Source organism: Molothrus aeneus, chromosome 6 (assembly GCF_037042795.1).
Source record: "Molothrus aeneus isolate 106 chromosome 6, BPBGC_Maene_1.0, whole genome shotgun sequence".
NCBI lineage: Eukaryota > Metazoa > Chordata > Aves > Passeriformes > Icteridae > Molothrus > Molothrus aeneus.
Genome location: NC_089651.1, coordinates 9,370,822 through 9,388,502, shown reverse-complemented (window position 1 = coordinate 9,388,502; position 17,681 = coordinate 9,370,822). Strand labels below are relative to the sequence as shown.

The 17,681-nt window shown below is 55.4% G+C and overlaps 5 protein-coding genes across 6 annotated transcripts in view; 3 read left to right on the top strand and 2 right to left on the bottom strand.

The window, feature by feature from the left end:
- The first annotated feature begins 1,160 nt into the window (after positions 1-1,160).
- Positions 1,161-3,146, top strand: LOC136558335 (cobalamin binding intrinsic factor-like). Its single transcript, XM_066552709.1, has 9 exons — positions 1,161-1,248; positions 1,328-1,510; positions 1,617-1,760; positions 1,834-1,977; positions 2,056-2,231; positions 2,318-2,555; positions 2,665-2,806; positions 2,883-3,001; positions 3,085-3,146. Exons 1-9 carry the CDS (start codon positions 1,179-1,181, stop codon positions 3,144-3,146), a joined length of 1,278 nt encoding a protein of 425 aa, XP_066408806.1. The 5' UTR covers positions 1,161-1,178.
- A 982-nt stretch (positions 3,147-4,128) lies between these two features.
- LOC136557607 (cobalamin binding intrinsic factor-like) lies at positions 4,129-6,080 on the top strand. Its single transcript, XM_066551663.1, is given in 8 exon segments — positions 4,129-4,492; positions 4,593-4,736; positions 4,825-4,950; positions 5,036-5,202; positions 5,274-5,529; positions 5,598-5,736; positions 5,817-5,935; positions 6,019-6,080. Coding segments are annotated over 8 exon segments (1,377 nt in total).
- A 3,568-nt stretch (positions 6,081-9,648) lies between these two features.
- FEN1 (flap structure-specific endonuclease 1) lies at positions 9,649-12,112 on the bottom strand. The gene is made up of 2 exons (XM_066551985.1): positions 12,089-12,112; positions 9,649-11,527 (listed from the first exon to the last, which is right to left on the bottom strand). The coding sequence occupies exon 2, from the start codon at positions 11,524-11,526 to the stop codon at positions 10,366-10,368; it is 1,161 nt and encodes a 386-aa protein (XP_066408082.1). The 5' UTR covers position 11,527; positions 12,089-12,112; the 3' UTR covers positions 9,649-10,365.
- A 42-nt stretch (positions 12,113-12,154) lies between these two features.
- Positions 12,155-12,894, top strand: TMEM258 (transmembrane protein 258). Its single transcript, XM_066552472.1, has 3 exons — positions 12,155-12,280; positions 12,373-12,482; positions 12,628-12,894. Exons 1-3 carry the CDS (start codon positions 12,155-12,157, stop codon positions 12,752-12,754), a joined length of 363 nt encoding a protein of 120 aa, XP_066408569.1. The 3' UTR covers positions 12,755-12,894.
- A 1,278-nt stretch (positions 12,895-14,172) lies between these two features.
- MYRF (myelin regulatory factor) overlaps positions 14,173-17,681 on the bottom strand; it is a 44,156-nt gene continuing 40,647 nt past the window's right edge. For both annotated transcript variants that reach the window (XM_066551977.1, XM_066551978.1), the window contains one exon: positions 14,173-17,554. In XM_066551977.1, coding sequence (XP_066408074.1) covers positions 17,468-17,554 — 87 coding nt within the window. In that variant the 3' untranslated portion in view covers positions 14,173-17,467. The remainder of the gene's footprint in view (positions 17,555-17,681) is intronic.

The window sequence follows — 17,681 nt, the reverse complement described above, 5'->3', positions numbered from 1 at the left end:
TAACCAGAATTCCTTACAGTCTATATCCTGTCTATAACACAGCAGACACAGGCTTTTATTTCGGAATCAGTTTTTAAATGCATTAAAATTTCTCAGAATATACAAAAATGGGAATATTTGCAGTTTTCAGTATTTTTCACACAAACCCTCCATGAATTTTCAGGCCTTTTGGGGCTGTAACCTCCCTTTTTTGGGGGGATCTCACTCGGGCTCCCTCATCCCTCACTCACTGGGTGCTCCACCACAATGGGCTGTGCCAAGTGACACCATCACACTCCAGACTCGCCCATCCCTTTTTCCTCCCCGCCCATAGAAGGCACAGGGAATGTCCCTGAGGATGGTGCCTCGTCCTGGATTGTCCCAGGGGACACTGCAAAGTGCCTGAGGACGGCAAGCCCCGCTCAGCAACCACCAAACCTCCCGCGGGTTATCTGCACCATTACCATTCTGAATCCAAGTCCAGTAAACAAAAAGTTCCCTATCCCAGTTACATCCAGCACAGCAGCCAGCACACCCTGTCCCTGCTCGTCTGAGCTGGACACCTCCAGAAGGATTCTGTGAGGGACAGGGCCAAAATTCCTACTACAATCCCAAAAATGAACAGGCTCAGCCTTCCCATCACCTCTGAGCCAGGAGACGTTATGGCAGCAGGATAGGAAACCAGTTAGATGGGAATTTCTCTCCGTTCTCCCGAGCTGCCTGTGTCTGACGCAGGCACTGTCCTTGAATTGCTTTCCCAGCAGGGCCCAGTATGACCTTCTCCACCAGTTTTCCTGGTACTGAAGTTACATTATCAAGGCTGGAGTTTCCTGGAAAAGTCCGAGCAGCTGGAGAATGTCCAGCCAGCAATGGAGCTCCTCAGGCTTCCAGGACCTTGGGTGGAAGATTGAGGTGGTTCCTTCTGGGACATACTGGGATGAATCCCATACAACATCACAGCCTCATGGATACTGACGTGGTCCAAGTGGTCCCCAGTGAACCCAAATGGAAAATCACTGCCCTTCCTCCCCTGCTGGACACACAGATAAGCCAGCAGTGCTTGGCAGAGCCAGGGCAGCTGGGGGAGGGCAGGTGACGGGACAAGGACACTGGGAACAGCTAAAAGCAGAGAGGACGCCCAGAGAGCCGAATTCCCACAGGACTCTGCCACCCTGAGTGGGCCAGCTGGCTCCAGAAGGATGCTTGGTGTGGCTTTGGGCATCGGGGTCCTGCTGGCCCTGCTGGGCTGCACAGCCACCGAGGACTGTGGTGAGTGTCAGCCACCCACGGAGAACCAGGAGAGACCGCAGATGGGACACAGGATCCCACTGACCTCCCTTCTTTCCAGTGGCCCCGCAGGATAAGATCTCCCAGCTGCTCCAGCGCATGGAGGAATCTGTAAATTTCATGGAGCCGGCAAATCCCAGTGTCCTGCTGGCCATGAACCTGGCTGGGGGGGACAGTGACGGTCCCATCCACAAGTGGCTGCTCGAGGAGATCAAGGAGGAAGCAGTGAGGAGAGCCCAGAAAGGTAGGGAGGGAAAGGAGGGAAGGCACCAGCTCCCGGGGGACCAGGTTTCCGCCAGTTCTTGGGGTGCCCAGCTCAGCACAGCCTGGCTGCCCCCTTGTCCCCACAGGCATGACCTCGGGACAGGTGGCTCTGCACGTCCTTGCCCTCCTCTCCTCCTGCCAGGATCCCCAGCGTGTCCATGCCCTGGAGCAGACCCTCGACCTGATCCGTGTCCTGCAGCAGAAAACAGATGAGGAGATGGCCAAACTGGGTTTGTTGGGGCTTGGGGGCGTGGGGCTGTCACTGTCCCCACACCCTGTCATCTTGCCACTCTTTGCTTTCAGAGGCTGAGGGGATTCCCAAAACCACCCTGTACAGTGTGGGCCTGGACACCCTGGCCCTGTGCCTGGCTGAGGTGGGCGGTGCTCAAGGGCCATCAGTGGCCCTGGCCAAGCAGGTGCTGAACGCCCAGAAACCCATCTCCGTGGGTAAGGAACTCCTCTGCTCCCACATTCCCACTCCTGCGGGCTATCCCGAGCCTTGGCAGTGACTCCAGGACCCCACAGACACCCAGGCCATGGTGGCACTAGCGCTGGCCTGCGTCTATGACCAAGTGGAGCTCCAAGACGTGCAGGATCTGCTCCAGGAGGCACTTCGGACAGTGAGCAACAGCTTCCTGGATGAGCAGGAGGAGAGGAATGGCATGATCGGGAATATCTACAGCATGGGGCTGGCCCTGCAGGTAGGGGAGGTGCCAGGGGAGTGTGGAATCGCGGCCACCTGGTCCCATTTCCAGATGTGTCATTCCACATCCCACCCGCTCCACAGGCACTGGAGGCCACAAGGAAGTTTTATGCCCCACGGCAGTGGGACTGTGCCCAGGCCTTCTCCAGGGTGTATGCCCATGACTACCAGCAGCCCATGGCCATCGCCCAGGTGCTGCCAGCCCTCGTGGGCAGGTCCTACCTGGATGCGGCTGGTCTGGACTGTGCTGCCACCAAGAATATGTCCCCAGGCCGACAGCTGCCCCTGCCCCCAGTGCAGGGGACACACGGCATTCCCAGAGGTACGCTGATCCCACCTGGAGTTGCCCAGACCCCGCAGGGATGATGTTCCCAACCTGTGCCCACTGAGGGTGTGCCAGGTGCCCACCCTGCTGCTCTCTCCCTGCACAGCCCCCATCCAGGTGCATTACTGCATCACCAACACGCTCCAGGGAAAACACTTCCACAACTGCACCTCAGTGGAAGTCCCAAGTGGCTCCACTCTGCTCCGGGTGATGGAGGAGGCAGCAAAGGAGGACCCCCAAACCTTTTGGTGAGAGCCAGGGTGGCTTTGGAGGTGGGATTTGCCATTTCCCCACCCAGGCCTGAGCCTCCTCATTCTCCCACAGCTTCCAGACGGAACAGACATCCTGGGGTCCCTATGTGACCTCCATCCACGGGCTGGCTGGCAGCACGGAGGACAGGACCTTCTGGCAGTTCCTCAGTGCTGGGAATGCCCTCGAAGAAGGTGGGGAAGGGGGCCAGGGATGGTGCAGGGGAGCCTGAGGTTGGGATCTCCATGTCCCAGCCTCACACATCCCTCTGCTGCAGGGGTTGGCACCTACAAACCACAAGATGGGGAGCACATCGAGGCCGTCTTCAGCACCTACTGATGCCACCAAGACACCCTGGACCCCTCCGTGGAGCAATAAAGTGACATTCCAGCATGTCAATCTGTGTGTGTGTGTGTGTGTGGGAGATAACACAGCTCACATCCCTTCTGTCTTCCTTCCTGCTTAATTCCACGAGCTCAGCTCTGCTCCTTCTCTTCCCCAGCACCACACACAAGCACAGCCTCACCCAAACTCCATGGAATCAATTCCCTCTTGGACATCCACAAAGCCTGTCCCCAGCAGCCACGGGCTTGTTGCTCCAGGCACATTGCTGTGCTTCAGTTCAACCTATTCTGATGCCCACACAAGCTCTCATGGCATGAACCAGATGCAATTATCTCCATTTGATTATTACAAGCCCAATTAGCACCAGCCTCAGGCCAGCAGTTGCATTTCCCCCCCGGAAATCCGCAGGTGGTGGCCTGGGGTTGCAGCTGATCCTAATCTCGATTCTGTGACTCCATCTCTGGCCAGGAGTCACCAGCACCTCCCAGTTGGGTCCCAACTGCTCTCCAGCCAGCCCCATTCCCTACTCCCACTGGGCCTTGTCCAGCCAGACCTTCAGCCTGGACCTGCTCCCAGCTGGACCCTTCCCACCCAAACCATTCCGTGGTTCCACAGACACTGTCTCCAGAAGGAGCTGGGAGGGATGGGATCCAAACTCCTCCCAACAGCAAAAATCAGCAACCACCACCTTCCACAATCTCCAGTACATGTGGATTTATCCCAGATATCAAACCAGTCACACAGGAGCATCCTGTCTGACTCAACCCATGGTGATTGTGCCACCCTCCAGGTCCTTCCGTGACCACACAGATAAACTGGCATCATGCGGAAGTGCCACAGGAAGTGAGGGTGGGCAGTGAGCACAGGATGGCACCAGGAGCAGATAAAAGCAGAGGGCACAGCTGGAGAGATGAGTGTCTGCCGGACTCTGCTGCCCTGAGTGGATCAGCTCTTCTGAGGCCAGAGGATGCCCAGTATGGCTTACAGCATGGCAGTCCTGCTGGCCCTGGCAAGTGCCACGGTCACGCAGGGCTGCAGCGAGTGTCAGTCCTCCTGCAGTGGCACCGCGGACAGACCGGTGACACTGCACAGGGACGAGTGGATGATGCACAGGGCTCCTGGTGACCTGCCCTCAGTGGCAGAGGGGTGCCAGGCTACAGTCACCCACGACCACCTGGTCCAGAAGCTGCTGCAGCGCATGGAGAAATCCGTCAAGTTTGACGAGCCACCAAATCCCAGCATCCTGCTGGCCATGAACCTGGCTGGAGCCACCCACGGCCATGTCCACAACTGGCTGCTCCAGGAGATCAAGAAGGATGCAGTGGAGAGAGCCCAGACAGGTGGGGAAGGGAGAGGAGAACCCAGAGCAGGGGAGGGGGTGCACCTGATCCCAGCAGACCCCACATCCCATCCCACCACTCTGTCCTCTTGTCCCCACAGACCTGACCTCGGGACAAGTGGCTCTGTACGTCCTCGCCCTCCTCTCCTCCTGCCAGGACCCCCGATGTGTCCATGCCAGGGGGAAGACTATCAACCTGATCCCCATTCTGAAGCAGAAGATGAATGAGGAGATAAGCAAAAACGGTACACAGGGATGTGAGGGAAGGACTGGGGGGCCTGGGGGGTGTCACCCTCACTGCACCCCATCAGCTCCCCCCTCTTTGCCTTGCAGTGATCACCTGGTACACAGAGAGCCTGGACATCCTGGCCCTGTGCCTGGTGAAGGAATATGACTACCGAGATGCAGTCAAGGCTGTGGCCGAGGAGTTGCTGAAACATGAGAGCTCCCCCGATGTGGGTAAGGGAATCCTCCAGCCCTGCTGTGCCCCCTCCACTCCCAGAGGTGTCTCCGGGGCGCTGACAGTGACACTGGGGTCCCACAGACACACGGGCCATGGCGGTGCTGGCGCTGGTGTGCGCCTACAACCACACGGACAAGCCGCATCTGATCCATGATGCACTAAAGGCGGTGACCAACAATTTTCTGGATGAGCAAGAAAGGCACAATGGCATGATTGGGAATATCTACAGCATGGGCCTGGCCCTGCAGGTATGGACAGGGGCTCTGGGGTCACAGTTCCGCTCCCAGGCTGCTTGTGCCACATTCCACCTCTTCCACAGGCTCTGGAGACCTCGAGTGAGTTTTACGCCCCTCGGAAGTGGGACCGTGCCCAGGCCTTTAGCGTGGTCTACAACCACGACTACCAACAGCCCATGGCCATAGCCCAGGTGCTGCCTCCCCTGGTGGGCAAGTCATACCTGAACGCAGGTGGGTGGGGCTGTGCTGCCACCAACAGAATGTCCCCACACCAACAGCTGCCCCTGTCTCCAGTGCTGGGGACAACTGCAATTCCAACCTGGAGCTGACCCCGTGGGGGTGACACTCCTGCCCTATGCCAGGCGGGGTGTGCCAGGTGCCCACCCTGCCCTTCTCCCCACCCGCAGCTTCCATCACGGTGCAGTTCTCCATCACCAACACGCTGAAGAATTACTTCCACTACTCCACCTCGGTGTGTGTCCCAGATAACTCCAAGCTGCTCCAGGTGATGAAGGTGGCAAGGAATGAGAAACCTGACAACTTTTGGTGAGAGCCAGAGGCTGGGAGAGAAGGGGAGGTGTTTGCATCCCCCCACCCAGCTCTGAGCTCACTCCCTTTGCTGGCAGCTTCAAGACAAAGAAGACATCCTGGGGTCCCTTTGTGACCTCCATCCACGGGCTGGCTGGCAATGAAACCGAAAGGACCTACTGGCAGTTCTTCAGCTGCTGGAGTCCCCTCCAGGAAGGTGAGCACCCAGGGGGGTGTGGGGCACAAGGGGCTATGCTTGGGGACCTCCATGTCCCAGCCTCACACATCCGTCTGCTGCAGGGGTTGGCACCTACAAACCAAAAAACTGGGAGCACATCCAGGCCATCTTCAGCACCTACTGATGCCACCAAGACACCCTGGACCCCTCCATGGAGCAATAAAGTGACATTCCAGCATGTCCCTCTGTGTGTGTGTGTGTGTGTGGGAGATAACACAGCTCACATCCCTTCTGTCTTCCTTCCTGCTTAATTCCACGAGCTCAGCTCCGCTCCTTCTCTTCCCCAGCACCACACACAAGCACAGCCTCACCCAAACTCCATGGAATCAATTCCCTCTTGGACATCCACAAAGCCTGTCCCCAGCAGCCACGGGCTTGTTGCTCCAGGCACATTGCTGTGCTTCAGTTCAACCTATTCTGATGCCCACACAAGCTCTCATGGCATGAACCAGATGCAATTATCTCCATTTGATTATTACAAGCCCAATTAGCACCAGCCTCAGGCCAGCAGTTGCATTTCCCCCCCGGAAATCCACAGGTGGTGGCCTGGGGTTGCAGCTGATCCTAATCTCGATTCTGTGACTCCATCTCTGGCCAGGAGTCACCAGCACCTCCCAGTTGGGTCCCAACTGCTCTCCAGCCAGCCCCATTCCCTACTCCCACTGGGCCTTGTCCAGCCAGACCTTCAGCCTGGACCTGCTCCCAGCTGGACCCTTCCCACCCAAACCATTCCGTGGTTCCACAGACACTGTCTCCAGAAGGAGCTGGGAGGGACAGGATCCAAATTCTTCCCAACAGCCCAAGAACCAGCATCCACCACCTTCCATCATCTCCAGTACATGTGGATTTATCCCAGACATCAAACCAGTCAGACTCAACCCATGCTGATTGTGCCACTCTCCATGTCCTTCTGTGTCCACACAGATAAACTGGCACCATGTGGCAGTGCCACAGCTGGTGTAGGATATCACGTGTTCCACTGGAGATGACATTCCTGCCCTGTGCCACACGGGATGTCCTGGGTACCCAGTCTGCCCCTCTCCCCCCTGCTAAATCTTGACACAGTTCTCCATCACCAACATGCTCCACAGAAAACACTTATGCTGCTCTGCCTCAGTGCTTTGATTGTTTCCTTTTAGTAGGATTCACAGGGTTCATTTTCTTCACAGTGTGCGGCACAGCCCTGGGCTTGGAAAGAGGATGGGAATGCTGTGGATAACACAGACATCTGTTGGTGGTTACTGAGAAAAGCTTTTCCTCCTGCAGCACCTTGCAGTGTCCCCATGGGACAATCCATGTCCCCATCTCTGTCAGCCAGGAGGTGAGACCATCATCCTCCTCCTCATCACTGTGTCCGACTTGCCTGAGAATCTTTCCATCTGTTCTGCTCCAGAGGGCCACCAGTGCCCACATGGAGCCCCTTGCCCCTGGAAGCGCTGGGGTGCCCTGGGGCCGTGAGCGCCGGGGCGAGGCGGGGCTGTGATGTCACACAGGTGTCCCACCCGCAGCACTGTGACATCAGCACGCTGTCTCGACAGGACACGTGCCACCACCCCTGGCTCCCAGTGCGGCCACGATGGGACACGGATGAAGCCATGAGTTTCCTGCTCCCCTCGCTCGTCCTGCTGGTGGCCAGTACGGCCGTCCTGCTGGCCACCCGCATTTGGAAGGCGCGGAAGCGCCTCGGGAGCCGGGCCCCTCCCCAGGGCCCGGCTGCCCCCAACAGCCCCCTGTACATCCCCTGCGGCTGCGGCCCCTGCTGCACTCCCTGTGTGACAGCGGCGCGGGAGCTGCAGGACCTGGTGACGCCGCTGTGGCCCGAGGTGTCCTTCCCGCGGGACTCGGAGATGTGGCAGCTATCGTGGGAGGATCTGGAGCAGCTGCTGGAGCAAGGCCACCTGCCCTGCTGCTCCTCCTCCAGCTCCTCCAGCTCCTCTGAGAGCCCCCAGCCCTCCGGGAGCCCAACAAGATCCCTGATCTGTCGGAAAACATCTGCCACTGGAAAAGGCTCAGTCCTCCGCAGAACCCGACGCTGGTTGAGATCATCCCCCCTTCCAAGGATGTCCATCCCTCGGAAAGGCTCCTCCAATCCCATCCAGACCCTCTGTGACCTGTGTTGTGCTCCAACTGGAACCTGGCCTGTTCCTGCCAAGAAGCAAGTGGAAGTGTCCTGGAGCCGCCGGTGCCCAATCCATGGCTCCCAGGATCCTGCAGTGGAGCCGTCTGGGCAGACTCTCCGCACGCTGCTGGACAAGAGGCTCCGGCAGGAAAGGCAGCTGTCCCCGTGTCAGGAATGGTCCCTGGAGCTGGCTGTGGAGGACGAGGCTAAGGAAGATCCCCCCACCTGGGATATTTATAGCAAAGGTCTCCATCCCTGCCAGAGCCTCCATGAGATCTGCTGGACTCCAGATGGAGGAGCCCACATGGACAGGTCTCCCTGCTGCCTCGGAGCCGTGGCTATCCACAGAACTCACCAGATACCCACAGCCATGAAAAGCATGGAAATACATCTGGGAGGCCAAGCCATTCCAGCAAAGCATTCCCAGCAGCCAGTGTCCCTGAGCCGCCGGTGCCCGATGCACGGCCCCCAGGCTGCAGTAGTGCCACAGGAGAAAACCCTCCGGGCAGCACTGGACAAGAGGCTCCAGCGGGAATGGGAACGCAAGGGAGCTCTCAGGAGATGGCTGTCATGGATCCAGGATGCAGCTCGTGGCAGCAGCTGGCACACTCCGTAGCGTTCTTCCTGCTGGATAAATTCAGGGTTTCCCCAAAAGCTGTCTGGGAGTTCCCACTGTTCTGCTTTCCACTGGGACAGGGTTCCTTTCTTCCCAGGAGCTGGCACATATTGGGCTTGGATTCAGGGTGGGAATGCTGTGGGTAACACATGGGACATGGTCCAGCCAGCTGGAAAACTGGGATGAAGAAGTTGAAAATTCATTTAATTAGAACTAATAGGTGGAAAAGGGGGAAAGGTGGAAAAGTATTCCAGTCTTCCCATGGGGAGGCTGCCCACACCCGAGAGCCCCAGATCCCCCGTGCCCTCTCCGACTGGCTCTGCTGCGTCCCTAGCTTCCCACAGCACTTGCTCCAAGGATAAAGAGTGGAACTGGAACTCATTAATAATAATGTCAGTGTCAGAAGCAGTGGGAATCTTTTTTTGGGATAAGAAATGGAGGAAAAATGGAGTGAAATACCACGAAGCGCCAGGTAGAGAGAGGGTGGTGGAAAAGCAGCTTTTAGAATTGGTGAATTTCCCAAACTTATTTCCAGATATTATTATTTTAAAATAATTTTTTAATCCCTCCACCACAAAACCACTCCCATACCCATGAAGATATCTGGAGATAAAAGAGAAATACTTAATTTAAAAACTTCTGGGGAAAAAACAATTATAGATTGAAACATGCAAGAGAATCCACAGCAAGGAAATATAAACCCCAATTTTAGCAAGATTAATGCATAGTAAATATTAAAGATTCATTTCCCCACAAAACAAGCCAGTTTCTTATTGTCCAAACTGGCAAAGAGCAGACTCGCGGATTTTGATGTCTATGAAGCATCCAGAGACCTCAAAACTGGAATTCTTTGTGTTCCAGACTCTGAATGGTTTTTCGGCTGTTACAGAATTCCCTCTAAAACTAGGATTTTCATTTAAAACCACAGTTTAAGCCACTTCTCTGGAGAAAGAGAAACAGTGTCCTTGTGTTCAAATTTTATTCTGAAAACAAAACCCATCCCATGGCTCTGACAAGCAAAACACTATAGAAAATACAGAATAAAATAAGAAATAAAAGGTTTTAATTCCCATCCTGGGACCTGTAAGTGTGTACAACACGGAAAAATGCCTCTGGAATTCAGGGACTAAGAGGCTGCAGTTCTAGGCTTATGGATATTTTTATTTTTAAGCATTTCTAAGCAAATTTCAGGCTGGGAGAGCTGCAGTCTGGGCTTAGCTTTCCCTGGATTACACACTAAAAGAGGGCCAGGACATTGCTGGAATTGGGATCACAACTGGGTTTTGAATAAGGAGAGTGACCACGAAAAGGGAAGGAAAAACCTTAATGAACTCTCTTTAAAGGGAGAATTTTACCTCATTACTTGAAGTCTCCTTCCCAATTCCAGCTTGCCTTCCGCTCCTATCTTTCCAGTTTCTGCTTGCATCTACCTTTTCTGGGGTGGGTGGGATCAGGCTGAAATCTAACTTGTCCTGAGTCTGCTCTGGAGCTGTTCAGCTTTGGAATTCTGAAATCTGGGCATGTTTGTGCCCAGAAGCTGCTCCACTCTGCTGGCCTCATCCATTCCTTCCCATCGCTAACACGCAGCACTGACACACAACTGTCATTAGTCTAAAATTCCTCATTAAGCCCCCCAAAAACCCAATCCCAGAGGTCTGTGGGCGCCCGATGCGGTTACTTTGCCTTTTTACTCTTTGTGGCCGGGGTGCCGTTGGGCTTGGAGTTGGTCTTGGCTTTCTTCTTGGCCCCTCCCTTGGGCTCCGGCTCCTTGCGCTTGGCCGAGGTGATGGAGCCGGTGACCTTGAAGAAGTCGTCGAGCCGGCCCTGGGTGCTCCCCTGGCGGCTCTTGCTCAGCCTCTTGACGCCGTTGCGGATGCGCTCCTCGTTGAACTGCTTCTCCCCGCACATGAACTGCACCAGCTGCTCCTCGTCCGGCTCGCCCCACTTCAGCTCCACGGCCTCGGGATCGATCACGTCGGGCTCCAGGAAGAGCTTCTGGGCCTCCTTGTGCAGCCAGTTCTCAGGCAGGGGGTACTTCTTGGTGTCGAGCTGCTGCACGATCCTCTCGATGGATTTGTGCTCCCGGATGAGCTCCACGGCGCGCTTCGGCCCGATGCCGCGGATGCTGCCGCAGTAGTCGCAGCCCAGCAGGATGCACAGGTCCACAAACTGCTCCCAGGTCAGCTGCAGATCCTGCAGGATCCGGTTCAGGTGGAACTCCTGGATGGGCAGCTTCTTGGTCTCGCTGGCCGTGAGGTGCCGCATCAGCACGGGGCTGCCGAAGGTGAGGCAATCCATGTCCTCCGTGGCGGCGGCATACACCTTCCCAGCCTTCACCAGGGCGGCACAGCTGGCCTCGGCCTCGCCGGGTGCCTCCACATAGGGAATTCCCATCAGGGTCAGCAGCTTCTTGCACTCCTGCGTGTGCTGCGGGGTCACCTTGACCAGCCTCTTGCTGTACTTCTCAATGTTCTCCTCCTCCCCGGCCTCCTGCGCTTCCTGCAGGTGCTTCTCTGCCTCGGCCCGGCGCTCCGTGCGCTTGGCCAGCTCCCCGGATTTCAGCTGCGGGGGCTTCCCGTCGAACACGTACACCGGCTTGATGCCGTTCTCCACCATGCGGATGGTGCGGTAGAACATTCCCATCAGGTGGCTGGTGGTCTCCCCGTCCTCGTTCTGGAGCACGTCAGCTCCCTGCCGCACAGCGATCAGGAACTGGTAGATGCTCATGGAGGCGTCGATGGCCACTTTCCGGCCAAAGTAGGACTTGATGTCATTCTCCCGGATGGCCCCAGGAGCCACGTCGGCAATAAGCTTGGCCAAGCCATGGATTCCCATCCTGGGGAAGGGAAAAGGGGGATGTTGAGAGCGGGCTCTGCATGAGGAATGCTAGGCCACCCAAGGAGGGGGAAGCAAAGAGGGCAGTGCTTCCCCTGCAAACAATCACTCCAAGGGCTGCGGCCTCTACTGGCAGCCCTCATCCGGAATCCTGCCTCAGGCCACCCTTATCCCTCAACACTCCCTCTCGGCCCATCATTACTCCCCTTCCAACCTCTGCCCCCCCATCCCAATGCCCCTCCCCAAAATTCGATTATGTCCACCATTACAACCATCTAGACCCCATCACCTCCCCAGTCTTATCTCCTTATTTCCAAGCTCCCCAGGCCTGCTATCAACCTCTCTTCCGCCTGCCTCAGACCCTCCGTTTCCCTCAACCATTACCCCTTCAGGGCCCCCGTTCTCCCTCAGTGGCCATTACCGCCTCAGAGCTCCCGATTCCCATCAGATCCCCGTTCCCCCTCAGACGCCATTACCCCTCAAGAGCCCCTGATTCCCCTCAGATCCCCGTTATCCCTCAGCCATTCCCCCTCAGAGCCCCCCGTTATCCCTCAGCCATTACCCGGCCGCTCGCGCACCGCCTCTCCCGCGCTCCGCCGCCGAGCCCGCCGGGAGCCGCCGCCGGCCAATGGGGAAGCGGCTCGCGCTCGCCGCGCCTCGTTCCCGCCCTCACTTCCACTTCCGGCGGCAGAGGGGGGCGGACGTGCGGCGGCGGGAGCGGAGCCGACGTGTCGCAGCAGGGACCGGCGACATGGTGAGGGCGGGGATGGGGGGAACCGGGGATTGCCACAGGGGGCCCGGCCCGGTGGCCGCCCGGCTCCGCTGAACACTGCCGTGTCCCCGCAGGAGCTGGAGGCGATGAGCAGATATACGAGCCCGGTGAACCCGGCCGTGTTCCCGCACCTCACCGTGGTGCTGCTGGCCATCGGCATGTTCTTCACCGCCTGGTTCTTCGTGTATCCCCGCGGCTGAGCGCAAGGTCCCCTTGCTGTGCCTTCCAGTCCCGGATTATCGCCCTGATTCCCGGGGGCAGGGGAGCGGGTGGGGGTCCCCTCGCCTTGCTGTGCCTCTGTTTTCTCACCTTAACCCCCGGCCTGGCAGCTACGAGGTGACATCCACCAAGTACACCCGGGACATCTACAAGGAGCTGCTGATCTCGCTGGTGGCCTCGCTGTTCATGGGCTTCGGCGTCCTGTTCCTGCTGCTCTGGGTCGGGATCTACGTCTGAACCCCCAGGGGGGCCTGGATGGGGGATTCGGGAAAGCTCTTTTTATATTTCTTTTGTATTTCAACGAGAAAACGCCTGTAGCAGGTGTGGTCTGTGACAGGCAGTGACCCACAGGTGAATAAAGGTGGCTCTGTGACACACCTGCCTGGGGACTGCTGGTTTGTCTTTTTTTTTTTTTCCTTCTTTTTTTTTTTTTTTTTTTTTTTTTTTAACCTGGCTTTTCCAAAGGACTTGGGTAGAATTATGGGAAGTCTAAGGCTGGAAAAGCCCTCTAGGATCACCCAGTCCAACCACTCCTCCAGCACTGCCAAGGCCACCACTAACCCGTGTCCCCAAGTGCCACAGCCACACAGCTTTTGAATCCCTCCAGGGATGGGGACTCCACCTCTGGAGCCTGTTCCAGTGCTCTAAAACCCTTTCCATGAAGGAATTTTTCCTAATGCCCAACCTAAACCTCCCCCGGTGCAGCTTTGAGGCTGTCTCCTCTTGTCCTGTCACTTTCCCTGGGAGAAGGAGCTGGCTGCACACTCCTGTCATGGAGTTGAGCAGAGTGGAAAGGTCCCTCCTGAGCCTCCCTTTCTCCATATTGGCACAAGATCTTTGGGATCTTGGGTACTTTGGGACGTGGCCAGTGTTATCCCAGATTTCTGTGCTGTGTGTGGTCACAGGTGTTCCAGTGCCACCTTGTGTCCTGGTGCAGCCAGGCTGTGCAAAATGAATCCTAAATCTGCTTTTAATCTCTCAGCCTTCTTTGCCGTCACATCCCCTCACCCTTCTTTTGGGAATGCTGTGCCTGTTCTCATCCCTAACCAGGAGTTTTGTGGTGCTGGATGTGCCCTTCATTAATTCCTGAATTAATTCCTGCCTGGCCTAGAAACAAGGAATTGATTTATATGTCTGCAAGAGGCAGATTGGAATTTTAGCCCAGCTTTCAAACCATTCCACTTCCAAATCACAAATCCAAGCCCCAATTTCCTATTTGGGAAAGAAGATTTCCTTACGTGGACTTTTGGATCCTTCTGGATCTGAGTCTGCCCTCTGAAGTGAGCAATGTGATGTCAGAGGCAGGTTTTCCTTTTCCTTTCTTTTTCCTTCCTTTCTTCATTTTCCCCTCCTTTCTTTGTCCTTCTGCTTTCTTTTTCCTTTTCCCTTTGTCCATTTAACCTTTCTTTTCCCTCTTTATTTTCTTCATTTTCTCCTGCTTCCTTCATTTTCCCTTCCTAATTTCTTTCCCCTTCTTCCTTTCTTTTTCCTCCTTCCTTTCTCCTTTTTATCCCCATTCCAAAGAACCTTGACTGGGCATATCCAGAAACTTCCACTGATTAAAGACTTGGAATTTCCTCTATCCCGTGGTCAGCTTTACAGCCATTCACCTGAGTTATTCCATCAGAAAGGAAGGAAAGCACCAGGAGCCATCCTTGGATACAAAGCAGTATTTATATATTTTATTCATATGGGCACATTTACCTCCAGCATAAAACAAAGTCTAAATAAGCAAAACAAAACAAACAAACAAAAAAAAAATCCGGGGAATCCGGAAACTCAGCCCTCAAATTCAGCAAAATATAAATATAAATCAGGAAGAAAAGAGGGAAACCACGCTTGTTCCCCACAAATAAAAACCAGGAATCAATAATAACCTGCTACAAATGCAACTCTACGAACTGGCTGGCAAAATACAGTGATTAAAGCTGTGGCAGCAACATTTAAACCAACAAAATTAGTGCTTTACGTGGTGTTTTTTTCCTTAATTCTTCCAGTGGTGCCATAGTCTCTATTTACAGGCTTTAAGCTCCAACAGTAGGACAGAAGAGTTGGGAATTTGCTTTTGAAACAACTCCCAAACAGCCTCATTCTCCACCCTTTTGTCTTCCTTCCAGCCAGGAATGTCTCTTTGCCGCTGGATGGGGAGGGATTTCCCCAAGCTGGAGAGGTGGGCTCAGAATTCCCTCCGTCCCACGCAGGGAAAGGCCTGATTGTGAACTCTCTTGGTACTGATTGGGGACAGGGAAGGGGCAGAGATGCATTTTGGGGGGGAAATCCATGCAGACAGCTGTTTCCACGGGCCTGGAAGCAATTCCACGACTCCTTCGTTTTATAATTCTGAGCCCCTTTGGAGCTCGTTGCTGCCTCGCTGGGCAGCAGCCGATGGATGATTTTTATCATGGAATCCTGGAATGGTTTGGGTGGGAAGGGACCTTAAAGCCCTTTCAGTCCCACTCCCTGCCATGGGCAGGGACACCTTCCACTAGTCCAGGCAGCTCCAAACCCATCCAACCTGTCCTGGAACACTTCCAGGGATGGAACATCCAAAACTTCTCTGGGCAACCTGTGCCACTTTAAGACATAAGGTACTATTGACACTAAAAACTTCATCCTGAATCCCTGTCCTCTCCTGATCCCAGGGATTGCTGCCAGCTCCGTGTGGGTAGGGCTGGCTTTGGCACTCCAGAAATTGCCACATCCCAGTTAAACCACCCGGGCACCATGTCTGAGGCAGCACTTGGGAATATATGGGGGAAAACACTGTTCCTTGGGGCTGTTCCGTAAGGAAAAAGGCACTAGAGATGTTTCCAGGCACTTGGTTTGTTGGGAATCTCCCTAAGTCCCATGGCTGAGCATCCTGGGGACACCTGAGAGATCCCAACTCCTCCTGGGCCACCACTGATTGATTCCTTCCCTCAGGAGTGGGGTGGAATGTACTGGAATGTCTTGGCTGAGGGGGGTGGTGATTGCAGGCTCTGGCCCCCCCAACATTCTCTGTTTCCTCTTCCAGAAGCTTTTATCCCAGCTCAGCATCACTCACCTGAGGAAGGATGTGCCAGCCTGGGCCACTGATTGCCAAGGGAACAACAAACCTGCCAAGGAAGTCACTTCCCAGTTTAAAACTAGGAAAAACCACTCAGGGCAGGTGGAGGGAAAAGCACTCAGCTACATCCAGGTGTTTCCTTCCCAATTTTAGGGAAAAACAGAGAATCCTGCTGAGCATGGAGCCCCCCTGCTTGTGCATAGGTATTCCCAGGCCTTGGGGTGTCCTGTTGTCCCACTGAGCTTCCCAAAAGTGGGTTTTCCAACTGCATGGCTGCTTGCAATGCCCGGCTCACCCACTATTCCCTGCTTCCCAGGACTCAGTGGATTTTAGTAACTATAATTCAGGCCTTGAAACCTCCCTACAAACAGTTCTTGGGGGCAGATGCCAAATCCAAGTGACATCACCAGGAATTTCAGGACTGCTTCGTTGGGATAAGCTCAGGAGGGGGATGATGGGAGATAAAACCAGACGTGCCCAGGAACCATCACTTTACCTGGATAAAACCCATCTTTGTTTTTCCAGAGCAGCTTTAGAATGTCCTTAGGATCAGCATGTGGCATTCCCCCCTCACTTGTTTCCTCAGGGAAATCCATCTTGGAATACCCTGGAGGTGGCTGAGCCTCCAGGAATGCAGACAACTCCTCTGTAGCACAAGGAGCAGGACAGGGAGGAGGAAGCACAGGGAACCACTTGGCTTTCCCACAGGACACATGTGGCTCAGTGGGGCCAGAAGGAAATTCCTGTTTTTTTTTTTTTTATGGCTTAAACCCCACAAGAATTCAGTAGTTTAGCAATTTAAGGACTTGTAACAGTAAAATATCCCAAATCCCCCCAGCATAGATCTGTGAGGGCAGGGACAGGCTGCAGCTGCTGCCATCCCAACTTTTGGGAGAACACCACCTCTCTCCTGAGACTGAGATCCTGCCTGGACACAGATCCTGGTGCTCCCAGGGACTTGGCCTTGCTCTGCAGGGCACTCCAGGCTTTGCCAGTGCTGCACATCTGGGCAGAGGTTGGCACTGGCTCCAGAGCTGACCAGGCAGCTCCGCACACGCCGCTTCCAAGCGGACAAAAACGGATCCTACCACACTAAATGTGGGTAAGTGCTGGTCATTTGTCACCCCTGGCTTGGGGACAAGTGTCCCCAGGTGTGGCATGGCCTCAGCAGCAGCTTGAGTGGGGGTTTTATCCATCCAGACCAGGATATCCCACATGGATATGGGATTTAAGAGCACAAAGAAGAGGGGGGATGACGTCGAAGCTGCTCCTTCTCCGGTTGTTCCTAGAGGAACGTGTCCATTGGCAGGTCCGGGAGTCTCTGGGAAGTCTGTGGGAAGTGGCCCTGGGCCAAGCAGAAGGAACAGCAACTCCAGTGTAGAACTTCCAGTAGGTCCAGGCACAGCCGTCCTTTCCAGGCCAAACTCCAGCGTTTGGCTCTTGGAAAGGGCTCCAGTGTTGAAGCAATTCCAGTGTTGTGAAGAACTGATGTGGGACATCTGGGAGCACCGGGTGGGGCTCCTGTCCATGGAAGGAGCACCCCTCTGAGATGTGGCAGAGCTGTCCACGCTCAGTCCGGTGTGATGCTTCCAAATCCAGTGTTGGAAGGGGAGGGGGAAGTGATGGAGGACACAAACATCCCCCTAAGGGAAGGAGAGGGGTGTGGGATGCTGGGAATCGGTGTGAGGTCCCCCCAGGAGCCACCACAGGGCTGGTGGTGGCTTTTAGGTCCTGTCTGTCCTGAGCTTCAGTGTCTCCAGCCATCACCATTCCAGCTCCGGAGCTGCCGCAGGACATGGGGATAAGGCGGGGCTGGGGGCCAGCGGAGCAGGGAATTCGGGAGGCTCCCAGTGGCACCAGTTCCCCTCCTGTCTCCGAGCAGAGGGCACTGGTGCTGCCGGGACTCACTCACAGAGCCAGTAGAACTGGAAGTAATAGTCAGTGAAGAGGTGTCCCAGCTGCTCCAGGGAAGTGCTGCAGTCAGCTTGGCCCTAGGAATGGGAAAAGCAGCTTAGAGAGAGAGGGGTGCTACTCCAAGGGCGGAATTCTGCCTGGATTATGGGCTGGGGCAGGGGCAGATCATCCTCCTACCACCCACAGGACTGTGGGAAGCTCCTG

Excerpts from the sequence above, each read along its gene's own strand:
- FEN1 (XM_066551985.1), bottom strand. The coding sequence starts at position 11,526 with ATGGGAATCCATGGCTTGGCCAAGCTTATTGCCGACGTGGCTCCTGGG.
- TMEM258 (XM_066552472.1), top strand. The coding sequence starts at position 12,155 with ATGGGGAAGCGGCTCGCGCTCGCCGCGCCTCGTTCCCGCCCTCACTTC. Across the intron at positions 12,281-12,372 it reads CAGCAGGGACCGGCGACATG|GAGCTGGAGGCGATGAGCAG; the intron begins GTGAGGGCGGGG and ends GTGTCCCCGCAG. Across the intron at positions 12,483-12,627 it reads TTCACCGCCTGGTTCTTCGT|CTACGAGGTGACATCCACCA; the intron begins GTATCCCCGCGG and ends CCGGCCTGGCAG.
- LOC136558335 (XM_066552709.1), top strand. The coding sequence starts at position 1,179 with ATGCTTGGTGTGGCTTTGGGCATCGGGGTCCTGCTGGCCCTGCTGGGC. Across the intron at positions 1,511-1,616 it reads AGTGAGGAGAGCCCAGAAAG|GCATGACCTCGGGACAGGTG; the intron begins GTAGGGAGGGAA and ends TTGTCCCCACAG. Across the intron at positions 1,761-1,833 it reads TGAGGAGATGGCCAAACTGG|AGGCTGAGGGGATTCCCAAA; the intron begins GTTTGTTGGGGC and ends CTTTGCTTTCAG.